The sequence below is a fragment of the Balaenoptera borealis genome (genome assembly GCF_965194805.1).
Source record: "Balaenoptera borealis genome assembly, chromosome: 12".
In the NCBI taxonomy this organism is placed as follows: Eukaryota; Metazoa; Chordata; class Mammalia; order Artiodactyla; family Balaenopteridae; genus Balaenoptera; species Balaenoptera borealis.
Window position 1 is genome coordinate 56,420,259 of NC_138869.1, and position 14,893 is coordinate 56,435,151.

General features: G+C 44.8%; 1 protein-coding gene across 8 annotated transcripts in view; it reads left to right on the top strand.

Annotated features, from left to right (window-relative positions):
- Positions 1-14,357, top strand: part of GLB1 (galactosidase beta 1) — a 99,002-nt gene extending 84,645 nt beyond the window's left edge. For 2 of the 8 annotated variants that reach the window (XM_082348546.1, XM_082348544.1), the window contains one exon: positions 1,506-2,069. In XM_082348546.1, coding sequence (XP_082204672.1) covers positions 1,506-1,772 — 267 coding nt within the window. In that variant the 3' untranslated portion in view covers positions 1,773-2,069. Of the gene's footprint in view, positions 1-1,505; positions 2,070-5,600; positions 9,510-10,086; positions 10,173-10,663 lie in introns of those variants that run through there. The other 6 variants (XR_014232882.1, XR_014232884.1, XR_014232885.1 and 3 more) reach the window with 6 other exon arrangements.
- Positions 14,358-14,893: the final 536 nt, after the last annotated feature.

Genomic DNA, 14,893 nt, shown 5'->3' on the forward strand with positions numbered 1-14,893 from the left:
AGCTGCCCAAGGTCACACAGCCAGTAAGTGGCAGGAGTAAGGTTTGAACCCACGTAGGAAGCTGACATTGAGGGGACACCTGGGGTTAACCAGGTGAGAACTGAGTAGTTCTGCAGCTGGGTCAGGGCTGCAGGTGGCAGCCAGGACTGGGCCTCCTCCAGGGTGTCCCCCAATACATTTGGGCCACCGTGGGAGCAATTTTTTTTTAAAGTATTTATTTATTTATTTATGGCTGTGTTAGGTCTTTGTTTCTGTGCGAGGGCTTTCTCTAGTTGTGGTAAGTGGGGGCCACTCTTCATCGCGGTGCGCGGGCCCCTCACTATCGTGGCCTCTCTTGTTGCGGAGCACAGGCTCCAGACGCGCGGGCTCAGTAATTGTGGCTCACAGGCCCACCTGCTCCGCGGCACGTGGGATCTTCCCAGACCAGGGCTCGAACCCGTGTCCCCTGCATTGGCAGGCAGACTCTCAACCACTGCGCCACCAGGGAAGCCCGGGAGCAATTTTTATACTTCTCCCTCCCTCCCTTCCTTCTTCCTTCTTCCTTCCTTCCCCCCATCCTCTCCCACCTATTCTCTCTCTCCCCACTTGCTCTGTCATGTGTGTGAGATCTCCCCTCCTTTGCTCTCTTTCTGTGTAACAGAAGGTTCCATCTATTCATCCAACTGCTAAGTCCCACCTGTGAGCAAATCCTAGCTCCTGCCTAGAGGCTGTGCAGACACACCTGCACCTGGTCCCTATTCTTGAGGACTTTCTCCTCCCTCTCAGTTTTGTGGTGGAAGCAGCTTCTCCTACTCACGGAAGTCGTCTTTGCAGCTTGTAGGATCCCCTCTGCTCCTTGAAGCAAGTCCCCACCCTCACTCTGATGCTGGTGTGAAAACTGCCAAAACACAGCAGGAACATAGACACCCACCTGGGCGGCCCCCGTCTCTCCCTCCACGACCTCCACATCCTTCTAGAGGACCTGTGTGTCCCAGGCTGCAGGCCCCGTGCTTATCTCGTGCACAGAGGCAGCGAGGTCACCACCTGCCTGGAGGAGGGGAGAATAAAGAGGGAAAGCTCGTCTCCTTGAGGAGGCAGGGAGGCAGCTGCCTACAGAGGCGCCAGGCAGAGGCTGGTGTGTGCCGACAGGCGACTGACCCCCACCCCGCCCTGGACCCAGGACGAAATCCAGTAACTTGGTGCATCTGCCACAGTGTCATCCAGTGCTGATATGTGTGGTGCTGAAGCCAGTCAAAGGGACCAGACACATCTCTTCCTGAAGCAGTGTGGGTACCAGGGGCAGCTTTTGTGGCTTCTCCCACCCAGCCCCTGCCCGACTTGGCTGGACATCTCGGCAGGATGCTGGATCCCACCCTGGCCTGGCCTGGCTCTGGGCCTGGCCTGTGGCAGGAGAGCGCCTTTCTGGGGACACTGCCCGCCTCCCCGCCCTGGCCTCCTTGCACCAAGGCTCTCGCACCCCCCAGGGTGGTCAGTGCAGCTGGGTTGATGGTTTTCTCTCTCTCCAGGGTCAGGTGTGGATTAATGGCTTTAACCTTGGCCGCTATTGGCCAGCACGGGGCCCCCAGATGACCTTGTTCGTGCCGCAGCACATCCTGGTGACCTCGGCCCCAAACACCATCATCGTGCTGGAGCTAGAGCGTGCGCCCTGTGGGCATGGTGGCCCAGAACTGTGCACCGTGGAGTTCGTGGACAGGCCGGTGATCGGTGCAGTGAAGACCCACAGCCGTGTCCCTGCAGACCAAAACCAAGACTCATGGCTGGACCGTGTGTGATGACAAGGACTGTGACCCTTTGGAATTCTAGCCTTGCTCATACCTCACATGCCCCTCGGAAGGTCAGCATTCACTGGAGAGTTTGATTGGAAAATAGATTAGGTGTGTTCTCACCTGAGGTTTCTGACGGTGCCTGACGCACCCCCGTCTGGCTGCGTGGACATAGGGTGAGGGTGGCAGCCCAGCAACACACAGAGGCATCTGCAGAGTTGGAATGGAAGCGTTCAAGGTGTTTCCGATTTTTATTTTGTACAAATCATGTAGTCTTTTTATTAAATAAAATTTGTATTCAAATGATCTTACTGTTTTTAATGTTTAGCAGGTGTTAAATTATAGGTTCTGATTTAAATCATAACTAGACTTGAGTGGGCTGAATAAGCCACTTCACTAACTTGAGGTTGGTTCAAAGGAGTAGAAAATAGTCTTGTTTTGATCTAGTGGACTATTGCTTTTCTGATCTTTATTTGACTTCCTTTTGAATCTCTGTGATATCTACTAGGTGAGCCTTTAAACACAACTCCAAATAATTATGCAAAGGATTGACAGTTGGAGAGCGTAGACAGGATGGTGCATCTGTACAGTAGGAGACCCCAGAGCCACTAAAATGGTGATGCAGACCATGGTAAGTGGTGTTAAAAAAGCAGTTTGCCTTAAGTTGGATCCCATTTTGTGTGTTTAGACATAAGAGCTGCACGTATGCACACATTCAGCCCAGGCCTGTTCAACGTCGGTAGACACGTGAACACACGTGGACATGGCAGAGACCAGGCGTTGTGTGAGATGCATGTCCTGCCCGGGGCATCCTGCTGTCAGACATTGGGCACTGTCCTCCACCACACCCAGTTCTGAGCATACTGTATATTTAATCCACTCGTCCCCCACAAGGACTCAGAGGAACGTATTGTCCTCTTACCCGATTTACCAAGTCACACGTCTACAAGTGGTAGAGATACGGTTTGAACCCCGGTTGTCTGGCTCTGGTATCTAGACACACATTGCATTCGTCATATATCGACACATGCTCATGTTCCCACAGGAGGGGACCACAGCAACATAAACAGAATTGTCAGTATGAGCATATCTGGGTGGTGGTTGTTTGAGAGATTGTTTACCTTTTCTTTTTTGCTTACCTGTATTTTAAATCCTGTACAGAGAAGATGTACATTTTTTTAAGGGAGGAAGAAAGGAAAAATTTCTGATGCTAATCTACAGCATCTTTTCACGGGAGTGTGTTTTTCTCTGTCTCCTAGACATCAGTGATGACTGTCTGGGATTCAACAGGGAGTTTGGAAACTCTGGTTGAGCCACTGCAGGAGGCAAGTATGAGTTGAGACAGACCAGAACTTAACTCAGGACTGTCTTCCATAGCATCTTCTGCTGGATGTCCTGCATCCTTTGGATGTTGGGCCGACCACAGGGTGAAGGGGCTGCTATCTGCACACGCAGGCCTCACTGCATCACTTTTTCTTCCACTACTAAGTTACTGAAAACTTAGAAAACGATACTCAAGAACTGTGCCCAGTGACACGTTTTGGGAAGATGTGAGACCATTCCTTTTAAAGCCTTACGTACATTGGTACATTGCACGTCCCCCTCCCAGAGATTCCCTGTTGTGGAGTCTCCAGAGGCTCAGGCAGTGGAGTGAAACCACCGCGTCGGAGCGTACATTTCCCTTCCATCCTCTCATCCGATATTCAGAACTGCACCCTACAATAGGCAGCAGTAAACCCACTTCACAGATGAAAACATTTAAACGTCAGCGAGAGCTGGAGTTGGATTCCAATCTGCTGTATCTCTGTCCAAAGCCAGAGTGTTTTGTCTGGTTCATGTGAGGGAATCTTTTGGGGTTTTCACCCTTGTCCAGGATGTCATGTTCTGGAAAACAGAATCTTAATACACAAATGGTACCACCCTGGACTCTACCCAAACCTATCCAACCCTCTGTAGTGCCTCTCAGGGGCATACATTTCATCTTCTATAATGTCGTTCTTAAAGTACAATGCCCCTCCATCATTCCTGATTTCTTAACTCTGTGGAAGGGTGCTATGTCTGAAAATAATAAGGGCAGCACCTTTATTGCCTGCTGTGTAAACCTTTTATATTAAATTTATCTTAAGCTGGTTTTAATATGTCAAAGCTGTCTGAGCAGGCCTGAGCTAACCCAACCATAACACTGATGTTCCTGGAACATTACCATATTTTCAGCCATCCTTGTGAACATCATGGCCTTGGCTTAGACGTTCCCCAGATTTGCACAACCTGCAGAACCTCTTGTTTTGAACAGAGTTATTGAAGTGTGATTTACATACCATAAAATTCACTCAGTTTGATGAGTTTTACTAAACTTATATGGGTGTAAACCACCATCACAATACAGTTTTAGAACACTTCTTTCACCCCAGAAGGTTCTCTAGTGCAGAAAATCTTCATTTCCACCCTACTCCAGGGAACCACGAATCTGTTTTCCATCACTGTAATTTTGCCTTTTGTCAGAATTTCATGGAACTGGGATCACAATATGAAGTCTTCCATGTCTGACTTCTTTCACTCAGCATAATGTGTTTGAGGTTCGCCCATGTTGTAGCGTGATCAGAAATTTCTTCCTTTTTTCTGCTGAAGAGCATTCCACGTGTGGACATCCATTTGTCAGTTATGGGCATTTGGATTGTTTCCAGTTCGGGGCTCTTATGAATAATGCTGATCTGAACATCCATGCACAATTCTTCATGTGGCCAACTGTTTTCCTTTCCCTTGGGTAGGCACCTAGGAGTAGAATTGTTTAGTCACATGAGAAATGTATGTCCAACTTTTTAAGAAACTGCTTAACAATTTCAGAAGATCTTGCCTGAGGCAAGGAAGGGATGAAGAAGGGACAGAGGCGCCCTGGGCGGGGCCCTGCGGCCCTGGAGTTTGTGCCCTCTGTCTCTTTACCCTGCTCTGTGTCAGGCTGCTCAGTGTCTCTCTCTTTTTGTCTGTCAGTCAGTCCATTGTTATTTCTCAGCAAATCCAGTTTATTCAGAATGAAATTGTTTCGTGTTCATCCGAGTTTGGGTTTTTTTCATTGTTTCCCCAACAAGCGATAGGTCTTCCGTCAGATGACACACATAGGAAATGATCTTGTGTGGTCTTTGTTTCTTGCCTTATGAGCATAAAAAAAAAAAAAAAAAAGTCATTTCCTGAAATCACTTTTTCAGTCAGTGCTCTGAGGGCTTCTGTCTGGTCTGTGGCAGAAGAGACGGCTCAGGTGGCCTAGTAGCTCGTGGGCTGTGAGGGAAGTCCAGTCGGTGTCCAGATACTCGGGCTGAGGCGGTTCTGGGTTAAGCCCAGCCTCTGCTCTTGGTCTGACTGAGCACGTTCCCGGGTTGTCCCCTGCCCTTCAGCCTTCGGGTCCTGAGGTTTGCTAACTAGACACCCAGCAGCCCTCTGTTGTCTATAAAAGCCCAGGGATGATTCTCAACTGATTCCTCAGCAGACAGCTGCTCTGTACCCCCAGGGGTTTTCCACATGTGAGGAACCCCCCAGGAGCCCAGGCCTCTGAGCCCTCAGGCCGGCAGCACCGTCCCACCCCCCCCCCGCCCCAGTGAAACAGGACAGGCTAGGGGCAGAAACGCTGGTGCGTGCTCCCACGCCATCACTCACCATCAACATGGTCTCAAGGAAGTGATTCGCTTATTAAGCCCCCATTTCCTCACCTCCTAAGTGGGGTCCCCACTTGTGGAGTTTTTACATCAAAGGCAATAATCATAAAAGCGCCTCATAGGGCACTTGCCATGGAGCAGGGACTTCCTGAAGGCTAATTGCATTCTTTCCCATCACATTCCTCCACAGAAGCAGGTAACCGATCATCTGGAAACTTGAGAGACGGGCAGGGAAGAAAAGCCACCAGGAGACACCATCCTTTCCCTGGAGCTCCTCGTGTTCAGTTCAACAGCTTGGCTCTTCTGACCAGGCGCCGTGCTTGGCTGAAGGACGCAAAGCCAAGGAGACAGTCTAGTATCAAACATGGACCCAGACCAGAAAAGAGGGGGGAGGCTCCACAGAAAGGGTGAAGGTGCTTCATCCATCAGGACCTTCCAGCACTAGCCTGGCCTTGCTGGGAGCAGCCTGTGCCTACAGAAAACACTTGAAATCCAGCGTGGACTTCAGAAACCTCAGTGTAGACCTCAGGGTCCTCCACTTCCTCAAGGCCTCTGTTCACCTGTTCTCAAAACTTAAGCAACTTTCTGGTGCCAACACCTTGAATTCCTAATCCGAAGGGCATTTCCCATCAGTGTGTGCCACGCTGGTTGTGGTCTGTTGCTACACATCAAACTGCTTCAATACATTTGCATAAGTGGCATAAAAAACTATTTTGTGATGTACATGATTCCATGGATCAGGAATTGGGACAGGCACAGCAGGATGGCTTGTCTCTTCCATGACACCTGCGACCTCTGCTGGGTCCTGGAATCGTCTGGAGGCTCCTTCACTCCAGACGGCATTTGGGCTGGGATGTCTGAAGGCTGAGCTCAGCTAGGATTGTCAACCAAAGCTTCCATACATGACCTTCTCTATGCCTTCAGTAGCCGGGTTCCGAGAGGGTGTGTTCCAGGAGGGAATTCTAGAGCGTCCTTTTTGTGTATTTACGTCCATCCCACTAAAGTCTGAGAAGCCGGTGAGCATGAATTGAATCCCTTCACCCTTGGTCCGAGGTCCCGTTGGCAGAGCACTGTGCTTGATCCAGAGTGGGTATGTTTAGCCTGTGTTAATGAGTTGGATTCTTTTGTCTCTTTTGCAGATTACTGGCCTTTAGGGGTCCCACCAGGTAGTAACGAAAGGGGAATTGTGACTCTGAACATAGACTAGAAATCCACTGTGTGACCCTCCACCAGCAAGAGTATATGGCAGGGTGAGGTGATGGGAGTGTATACTGCACTTAAAGTCTGGTTTCCTTCTTTGTTATCTTTGGATTTAGATTTCTGAGCAAGGCGTGCACTCTGTCCAATTTACTTCACCTTGGCTTTAATTTTTACTAAGCAATGGGATTTTTATCTAGGTAATTGGGCCGTTCTGGATCATCTGTCCTCTTTTCCATGGCCTTTGAAGTCATGAAGTGTCCCAAGAAGTGTCATTGAGGACTCCCTGGGGGTTCAGGTCCTGTCCCTTTTAGGGTGGGTGTGCTCTTCACCTTTAACTATGAGTGGAGTGTTTTCATTTATACAATAAATGTTCATTCAGTACTTACTCTGAACCCCATGCTACTGAGTAGGACGTATTTCTTGCCCCTCAAGGAGCACACAGATGTGTGAATGGACGATGCAGTGTCTGTGGGGAAGACAATTCCAAGGACAAGACCAGCGTGCTGTGAACATTCCGGATCTAGTCCTGGACCTGTTGCAGAGCTGGGATTGGTCAGGGTAAGCCTCCTGGAGTGGAGCCATGTGGAGAATAAGAGAAGGAGAAAGGAATAGAAATGAAGAGAACAGAAGGTACTTTAGGGAGGAAGCAGCAACTACAAAGATCCAACGTCTAGACAGACAATAGAGAATTCCAGAAATACTCAGACCCCAGCCAATCTTACTTAACAAGCACCCTTACTTCTCACTAGCTCCAATTCTAATTCTCGGTAAACAACTCACGTAACTGACTGTAACCTTGTGGGTTTTGCCTTTATCAGCCTCCCCTATTTTGTAGTCCAGCGGAACAAATTCAGGTGCTTCTTGAGTCTGTGTCTCCCAGGCTACAGTCCTAACAAACCCCAAATAAACACCTTTTTATTTCAATCGGGTCTCAGTTTCTAAAAATTTTGGTTAAAACTCTTGTTTCATAGTCCAATGAATTCTTCTGTTGCAGGAGTCTGCAATACAAGAACTTATTTTCCTCCTCAACTGTTGAAACTTAGATAATTTGTTTTCTTTCTTCTTTCTTTTCTTGATTGCTGTTATTATGGAAAATGGTAGGGGAGAATTTTTCTTTTCGACTCACACTTGAAGAAAACATGTCCCACACAATCCCTCCATCTCCATCATGTCTCGTAAAATCTCTCTATCTTCACACTAAATGTGCTAAGAATCTCATCTGTCTCTTTGGGACAAATGCCCACCTCCAAAAAGAGCCTTTTGTTTTTCGTGCTAACTAGACATTAAGGCAATTATCTCACCCAAAGGTTTTTGAGATAATGGGCGATTTCCTGTTTTGTTGACACTTGCTGTTAATACTGTACTCTCCCATCACCTTAACTGCAATATGTGGTCATCATGGAGCTTCTGCAGAGTAGTCTTATGCTCATGAAGCAATAGCCAATGATAATAACAATCACAAAAGAAGAGGAACTTCCATCGTTTAATTAGGCAAAGGACACATAAGTAAATATCCTGGGTACTGTGTCAGAAATTCAGACTGGCGGATTAGGACCAGGTTGGCAAACATTCTGTGAGCCTTGGGGGCAGACGAGGAAATGGGAGAGCTAGGTTGCCCTGATAATTATTAGAGGAGGGACTGTTAATCCTTGCTCAGGTTACATCTCCTTCTGTGGGACTTAGCTCATAATATTGTTGTTATTTGTTTACCGCTGATCCAAGAGCCTTCACGACAAGTACCATGTGATTTTCATTCTTGTATCCTTGGTACCCAGTACAGCACATCTAGCCCTCAATCAATGCTATCTGGATGAAAAAATACTTCTGTGTCTACATTCACAGACTGGGAGTGGGTCCATGTGTTTTCAGTGTTGCTTTAGCCGTGTCTAACACAGATGCTAGCTGAGGTGTCCTTCTCTTTAAAAAATTTAGATGAGATTTGTCTTTAAAACCTTCCCAAGATTTCTGTGAACCCCGGGAGAGCTTCCTTTCTCATAGTTTCCTCTGGCTAGACATTGTGCTTCCACTGAATTAGTTCAATTCATGAACGAGCTCATCATCCCACACAGTCTTTTGCAGTATCTTGACTCAAATGTGGAACTGAGTCCCTTGAGTTTCACCAAAACCTCACCCACATTGGGCCTTTCATCTTTAGAACTTTACAGAAGCTTTAAGGAGATGTGGGCGAGGGACAGTCTACACAGCAACAGCATAAGCTTGATAGTACTGAATATCAGACACTCCAGTTTTTACAAGACATTCTACCATGCTCCATATTGCTTGGCCATCCTTGTTTTATCTTCGCTTCTCTTCTCTTCTTTGTCCACTCCCACCTCTGAGTTTCCAATAACTTAAAAATTAAACATGTCCCATCTGTATTCCTGAAATGACACATTCTCACCTTTCTCCTTCAGGTCCAGTTTCTTAGGAAGGGCCCCTGAGAAGGCTTCCATGCGCTAAGAGAGAGGAGTCAAAAGGAAAGCCAAGTCAGATGGCAGGGAGCGTCCCTGGGAAGGGTTCTGGCATGGCCACCTCCCATGGCCAAGCCCCTGGAGTGGGAAACCACAACAGAATCCCCACCAAAGTTTTGAGATCTGAGCAAATGGGGCTTTGAGGGGAGGAAGCAAGATCCCTGAGCTCCCCATCATGGCTCAAGTGTGAAGGCAACATGGCATGGGTGTCTGCACGCGGACCAAGGCCCCTTCAAGGGTTCCTATGAGCAAGACATGGAGTGGAGAGCAGAAAGATGGTCTCTTATGCCAGCCAGAGCAGCATGAAGTAGCAAGGCCTCCAGAAAGCCCTGCTAAGTCTTCTGAGGCCACAGAGGAATACAGGAGAAAATGGAGCATTTCCAGTGTTGCAAGAGGAATGCCAAAGGATCAGTGGATCAACTCAGGAGGTCAGTCCATGGGTTGATGGTTGAGGCCCAGACAGGATGAGGTGCATTTCAGCAGGTGCTGACAGCAACAGATGACAAAATCCAGAGTCCCTTTCCCAAAATTGTGACACCGAATGTCACTGAAGGAAGGGGCGTGGGTTAAATGCTGAATTGACTGAGATTAAGTCTCTGCCTTTTGGAGGAACTGGGGTCTCAAAACAGAAGTTAAGTTCATTTCTAGGTGTAAGTTTACTGTTGACACCCACATACATCTCTCTTAACACCTTTGGGTAGGATCAGCCCTATCTGGTGTCGGTAAATGTTTTAGAATCATTTGTTCTTTGTTAGTAGGTGTTATTACTTCCTCAGAATGGATCAGCATATTTATTTAGAAGTATTTCCTCCGCTATTTTATTATATTGAGTTCATCTCAAGTGAGCTCGTTTGGATTGTTGATCTTGTTCATTGTTGTAGAATTATATTTCTTCCTTGGACTAAGGAGTGTTGGATTGCAGGCTCAATTTGAATGGGAGATTTCCTCTTAGTTTGTTTACAAAGATTTGTTTCTCTCTCTCTCTGCTCCTCCATCCCTACATAGGAATTTTGAGGTTGCCTCTGTATTGGAGGCTGTTGGTACCCTACCCAGAAGCCTTTGCCCACTGCTGCACCCCTCCTTTACCTGCTGTGAGCGTTGGTTGTTCTTTTCCCCAGAGAGCTACTCCTGGCTTAATTAGGAAGATGCCTCACTAACATGAGAATACAAAAGGCCATACCCTTTGCCTCAAAATGGGCTTAATTCTGTGAAACAATTCATGCTCCAGAGCCCCTGTGAAATCAAGCCAATGCAGGCAACTTGTAATGGTTAATTTTATGTGTCAACTTGGCTAAGCCACAGACATTTGGTTAGACATTATTCTGGGTGTGTCCGTGAGGGTTTCTGGATGAGATTAAATTTGAATAGAAATATAACTGATTTCTTTATATTGATCTTGTATCATGTAATCTGCTGAACTCATTTATTAGCTCTAAGAGTTTTCCTTATGGATTCCTTAGAATTTTCCACATAAAAGATCATGTTGTCTGCAGAGAGATGTAGTTTTACTTGTTTCTTTGCAATCTGAATCTGGATGCATTTTTTTTCTTTTTCTTGCCTTTTTTTTTTTTTTCCTGACCAGAACCTCCACTATGATAGAAATGGTGAGAGCAGACATCCTTGTCTTGTTCCTGATCTTAAGGGGAAAGCATTCAGTCTTTCACCATCAAGTATGATGTGGTGAACATTCTTGAACAAGTCTTTTAAGGACTGAGGTCTTCCTTTCTAATGAGTAAATACCTCGGAATAGAATTCCTGGATCACAGGGTACGTATATGTTCAACTTTACAAAGAATTGTCAAGCTATTTTCCAAAGTGGCTTTTGTATCCAACCATCTTTTAAATTTTTCTTGTTACATGTTATGTATCATTTCAGTGAGTTTTGGAAACCAGGAAGGCCCCCAAACTGTGGGCTTCTTGTTGTACCTTAACTGGAAGTCTTCTCAGTGATAGACTCAACACATCTGCAACCCTCAAGAAGTTTCCAAGGGGGGACTTCCCTGGTGGCGCAGTGGTTAAGAATCTGCCTGCCAATGCAGGGGACACGGGTTCGAGCCCTGGTCCGGGAAGATCCCACATGCCGTGGAGCAACTAAGCCCATATGCCACAACTATTGAGCCTGAGCTCTAGAGCCCATGAGCCACAACTACTGAAGCCCGCAAACCTAGAGCCCGTGCTCCACAACGAGAGAAGCCACCGCAATGAGAAGCCCACGCACCGCAGCAAAGAGTAGCCCCTGCTCGCCTCAACTAGAGGTAGCCCGTGCGCAACAATGAAGACCCAATACAGCCAAAAATAAATAAATAAACTTAAAAAAAAAAAAGTTTCCAAGGAACAGTTCTTTTATTTTCAACTTAAATCCATTCCTCATAAGCTCACTCTTTGTCGACTGTACAAACCCTCTCAAACTCCTCCTTAGTCATTCCCCCAAGAGAAGCCCAGCTAGACCACAAAATCTGCCGCTTGAACCACCATTCACTTTATTTGCATGTGATGTTTTTGTGGCCATGTCATTACAATTAGGAGGAATCCCTCTAACCAAGGCAACCATGGAGAGGTGGTTGTACAGTCCAGTCTTGGTGCAGATCTTTTTCGTGCCTGGCAGGGCTCCAGTTATAGCCTTGGCTTATCTCCTGTGTGATCAAAAGAATGCAAACATTCTGCAGGCTCCCACGTGCTATCTTGTAACCATCTCATACCGCAAACTCTGCTTCCCATCCCAGGACTGACAGCATCTTCTTCAAAGCACTGCACATCTCCACAGGCAGGTATATCAGGATGAGCAATCACCTGCTCACCTCACTTGTGAGCCCTGCTTTTTAGATTCTCTCTCTGCGGTTCATTAGACAGTTATCCTTAATCACAAGGTCTCCCTCTTTTTATTTTTCTAAAATGGAGGATATTGATTGTTTTGGCAGAATATGAAAATAATGCATGTTTGTTTAAAGAAATAAAGAAGCCCTGAAATTATAAAGCATAATTCTTCCCTCTATAAAAATGGCTAACATCAATAATATCTCAATAAATCTGGAAACATTTTAAATGACTAATAGTTTGGGGTTGAAGTTTGAGGTTTATCCTTCCAGGTTTTTAAAATGCACTTAAGGGAATTCCCTGGTGGTCCAGTAGTTAGTGGTTAGGACTCAAAGCTATCACTGCCGGGGCCCAGGTTCGATCCCGCAAGCCATAAAAAAAAATAATAATAATAGAAGCACTTAATATACATCATGAACATTTCTGCATTGTAGTAAGTTTATAGCTGGACATCATTCTTTTTAATGGCATATTCCATAATATGGATATACATTAATTAGTTAATTTTTATTATTAAATGTTTTAACCATACAGAAAAGTACTAAGAATAATGTAATAAACATCCATGTGCCATTTAATCATCAGAAAAAAAGTTCAGTCGTGTATACATATTTTCTCCAGTTTGTCATTTGTCTTCTGATTTTTCTTTTGGTGATGTTTCGTCATGCATATTTTTGTATTCACATAGATGGATTTATTACTCATTTCTTTTATGGCTTCTGAATTTTGAGAATGTTCTTGCCTGTGCCAAAATTCTGAAGAAATTCTCCCATGTTTCCATTTAGAACTTTTATTGTTCCAACTTCTACATTTAAATATTTTATCTATTTGTAATTTAACCATGTATGGTGTGAGGTATGAATCAAGCTTCATTTTTTTCCCAGATGATGGTCCATTTTGGTCTACTCCTTAAATAAACAATTCATTGTGTCCCTCCTTTGATTTAAGATGCCATCTTTTTTTTTTTAATTGAAGTATAGTTGATTTACAATATTGTTAGTTTCAGGTGTACAGCAAAGTGATTCAGTTATATATATATAAATATTCTTTTTTAGAAGACGTGGTATATATGTATTATATATATATAATGTGATATCACTCAGCCACAAAAAAGAATGAAATCTTGTCATTTGTGACAACATGGATGAACCTAGAAGGCATTATGCTAAGTGAAATAAGTCAGACAGAGAAGGACAAATACTGTATGTTATCACTTATATGTGGAATCTAAAAAACAAAATAAATGAACAAAAACAAAACAAATGAACAAATGTAAAAAAAAAAACAGAAACTGTCATAGATACAGAGAACAAGCAGGTGGATGTCAGAAGGGAGGGGGTGGTAACATAGGTGAGGGAGTTTAAGAGGTACATCTTTCTAGTTACAAAATAGATGAGTAACAGGTATGAAATGTACAGGGTGGGAAATATATCCAATAATTATGTAATATCTTTGGTGACATTTTTTCTTTTTCTTTTATTTCATATCTATATGAGATGATAGATGCTCACTAAACTTACGTGATGATCATTTCATGATGCATGTAAGTCAAATCATTATGCTGTGCACCTTAAACTTATACAGTGCTATGTGCCAATTATATGTCAATAAAACTGGAAGAGGAAAAAAAATAAAATTATGAAGAAAGTACAGAGAGTTCCTATATACCCCGTATTCCATTTCCCCTATTACCAATATCTTACCTTAGCATGACGCATTTGTTATACTTGATGAACCAATATTGATGCATTATTATCAACTAATGTCCACATTTTATTCAGATGACCTTAGTTTTTAGCTAATGTCCTTTTCTGTTCCACAACTAACTACATTTAATTGTCATGTCTCCTCAGGCTCCTCCTGGCTGGAACAGCCTCTCAGACTTTCCTTGTTTTTGCAGATGTTCACAGTTTTGAGAGGTACTGGTCAGATACTTTGTAGAATGTCCCTCTTTTCCAGTTTTTATACCTCTAATTTATTCCACTTACAGCAAGGAGCTAGTATCTCCAGCACGATGGCGTGTAGCAGTGATGATAGCAGGCATTCTTGTTGTCTTTTGCTTTTAGCTAAAATACCTCAGGAGTGCCCTGTTAAGCATTTTGAATTGAGATAAATATATCTGATCATGGTAATAAAATATTATATTCCTATACTTCTGTAGTATTCCTATCCTGGTTATAGTCAATATTATTTTTCTTAGTGTCTATCTTTGAATTGTTTTTTTTTTAATTAATTACTTTATTGTTTGTTTTTATTTTGGGCTGTTTTGGGTTGAGCTTCTCATTGTTGTGGCTTCTCTTGTTGCGGAGCGCAGGCTTCAGTAGTTGTGGCACGTGGGCTCAGTAGTTGTGGCTTGCAGGCTCTTGAGTACAGGCTCAGTAGTTGTGGCACACAGGCTTAGTTGCTCCGCAGCATGTGGGATCTTCCCGGACCAGGGCTCGAACCCGTGTCCCCTTCATTGGCCGGCAGATTCTTAACCACTGCGCCACCAGGGAAGCCCTATCTTTGAATTGTTAAATATGATTATGTTTGTATTTGTGTGTGTGTGTGTGTGTGTGTGTGTGTGTGTGTGAGGCAGGGTGTTGGTAATTTTCCAGGAGGCAAGCTGTTTTCACAACCCAATGACTCTCTTTTACTGCCACAGAGAGAGATTGCCTCCTGCAAATCTGAAATTTAACAAATCTGCCTCGTCTGCTCTTCTGAACCAAACTGGGACTCGGAGGGCTTCTGACTGAAGCCCTTCTCCTGGAGGTGTGCCCCTCCCTTTGGGAAGTGGATTCTTTCAGTGCTTTGTGAGGTCCGTCACTGCTGCACCCTCTCCCCACCCTTCTCTTCACCTTTCCCCACAATTTGTGCCTGATGTTGGCTGCTTTTAGCAGACCTTTCATATATTTTGGAGTCTGAAAAGTATCTCTCTCTCCAAGTTTGACTGAAAATGGAGTTCGTGGGTTTTTTCATTCTTTCTTCTTGCTGTTATTTTACAATTTCCCAGAGAAGA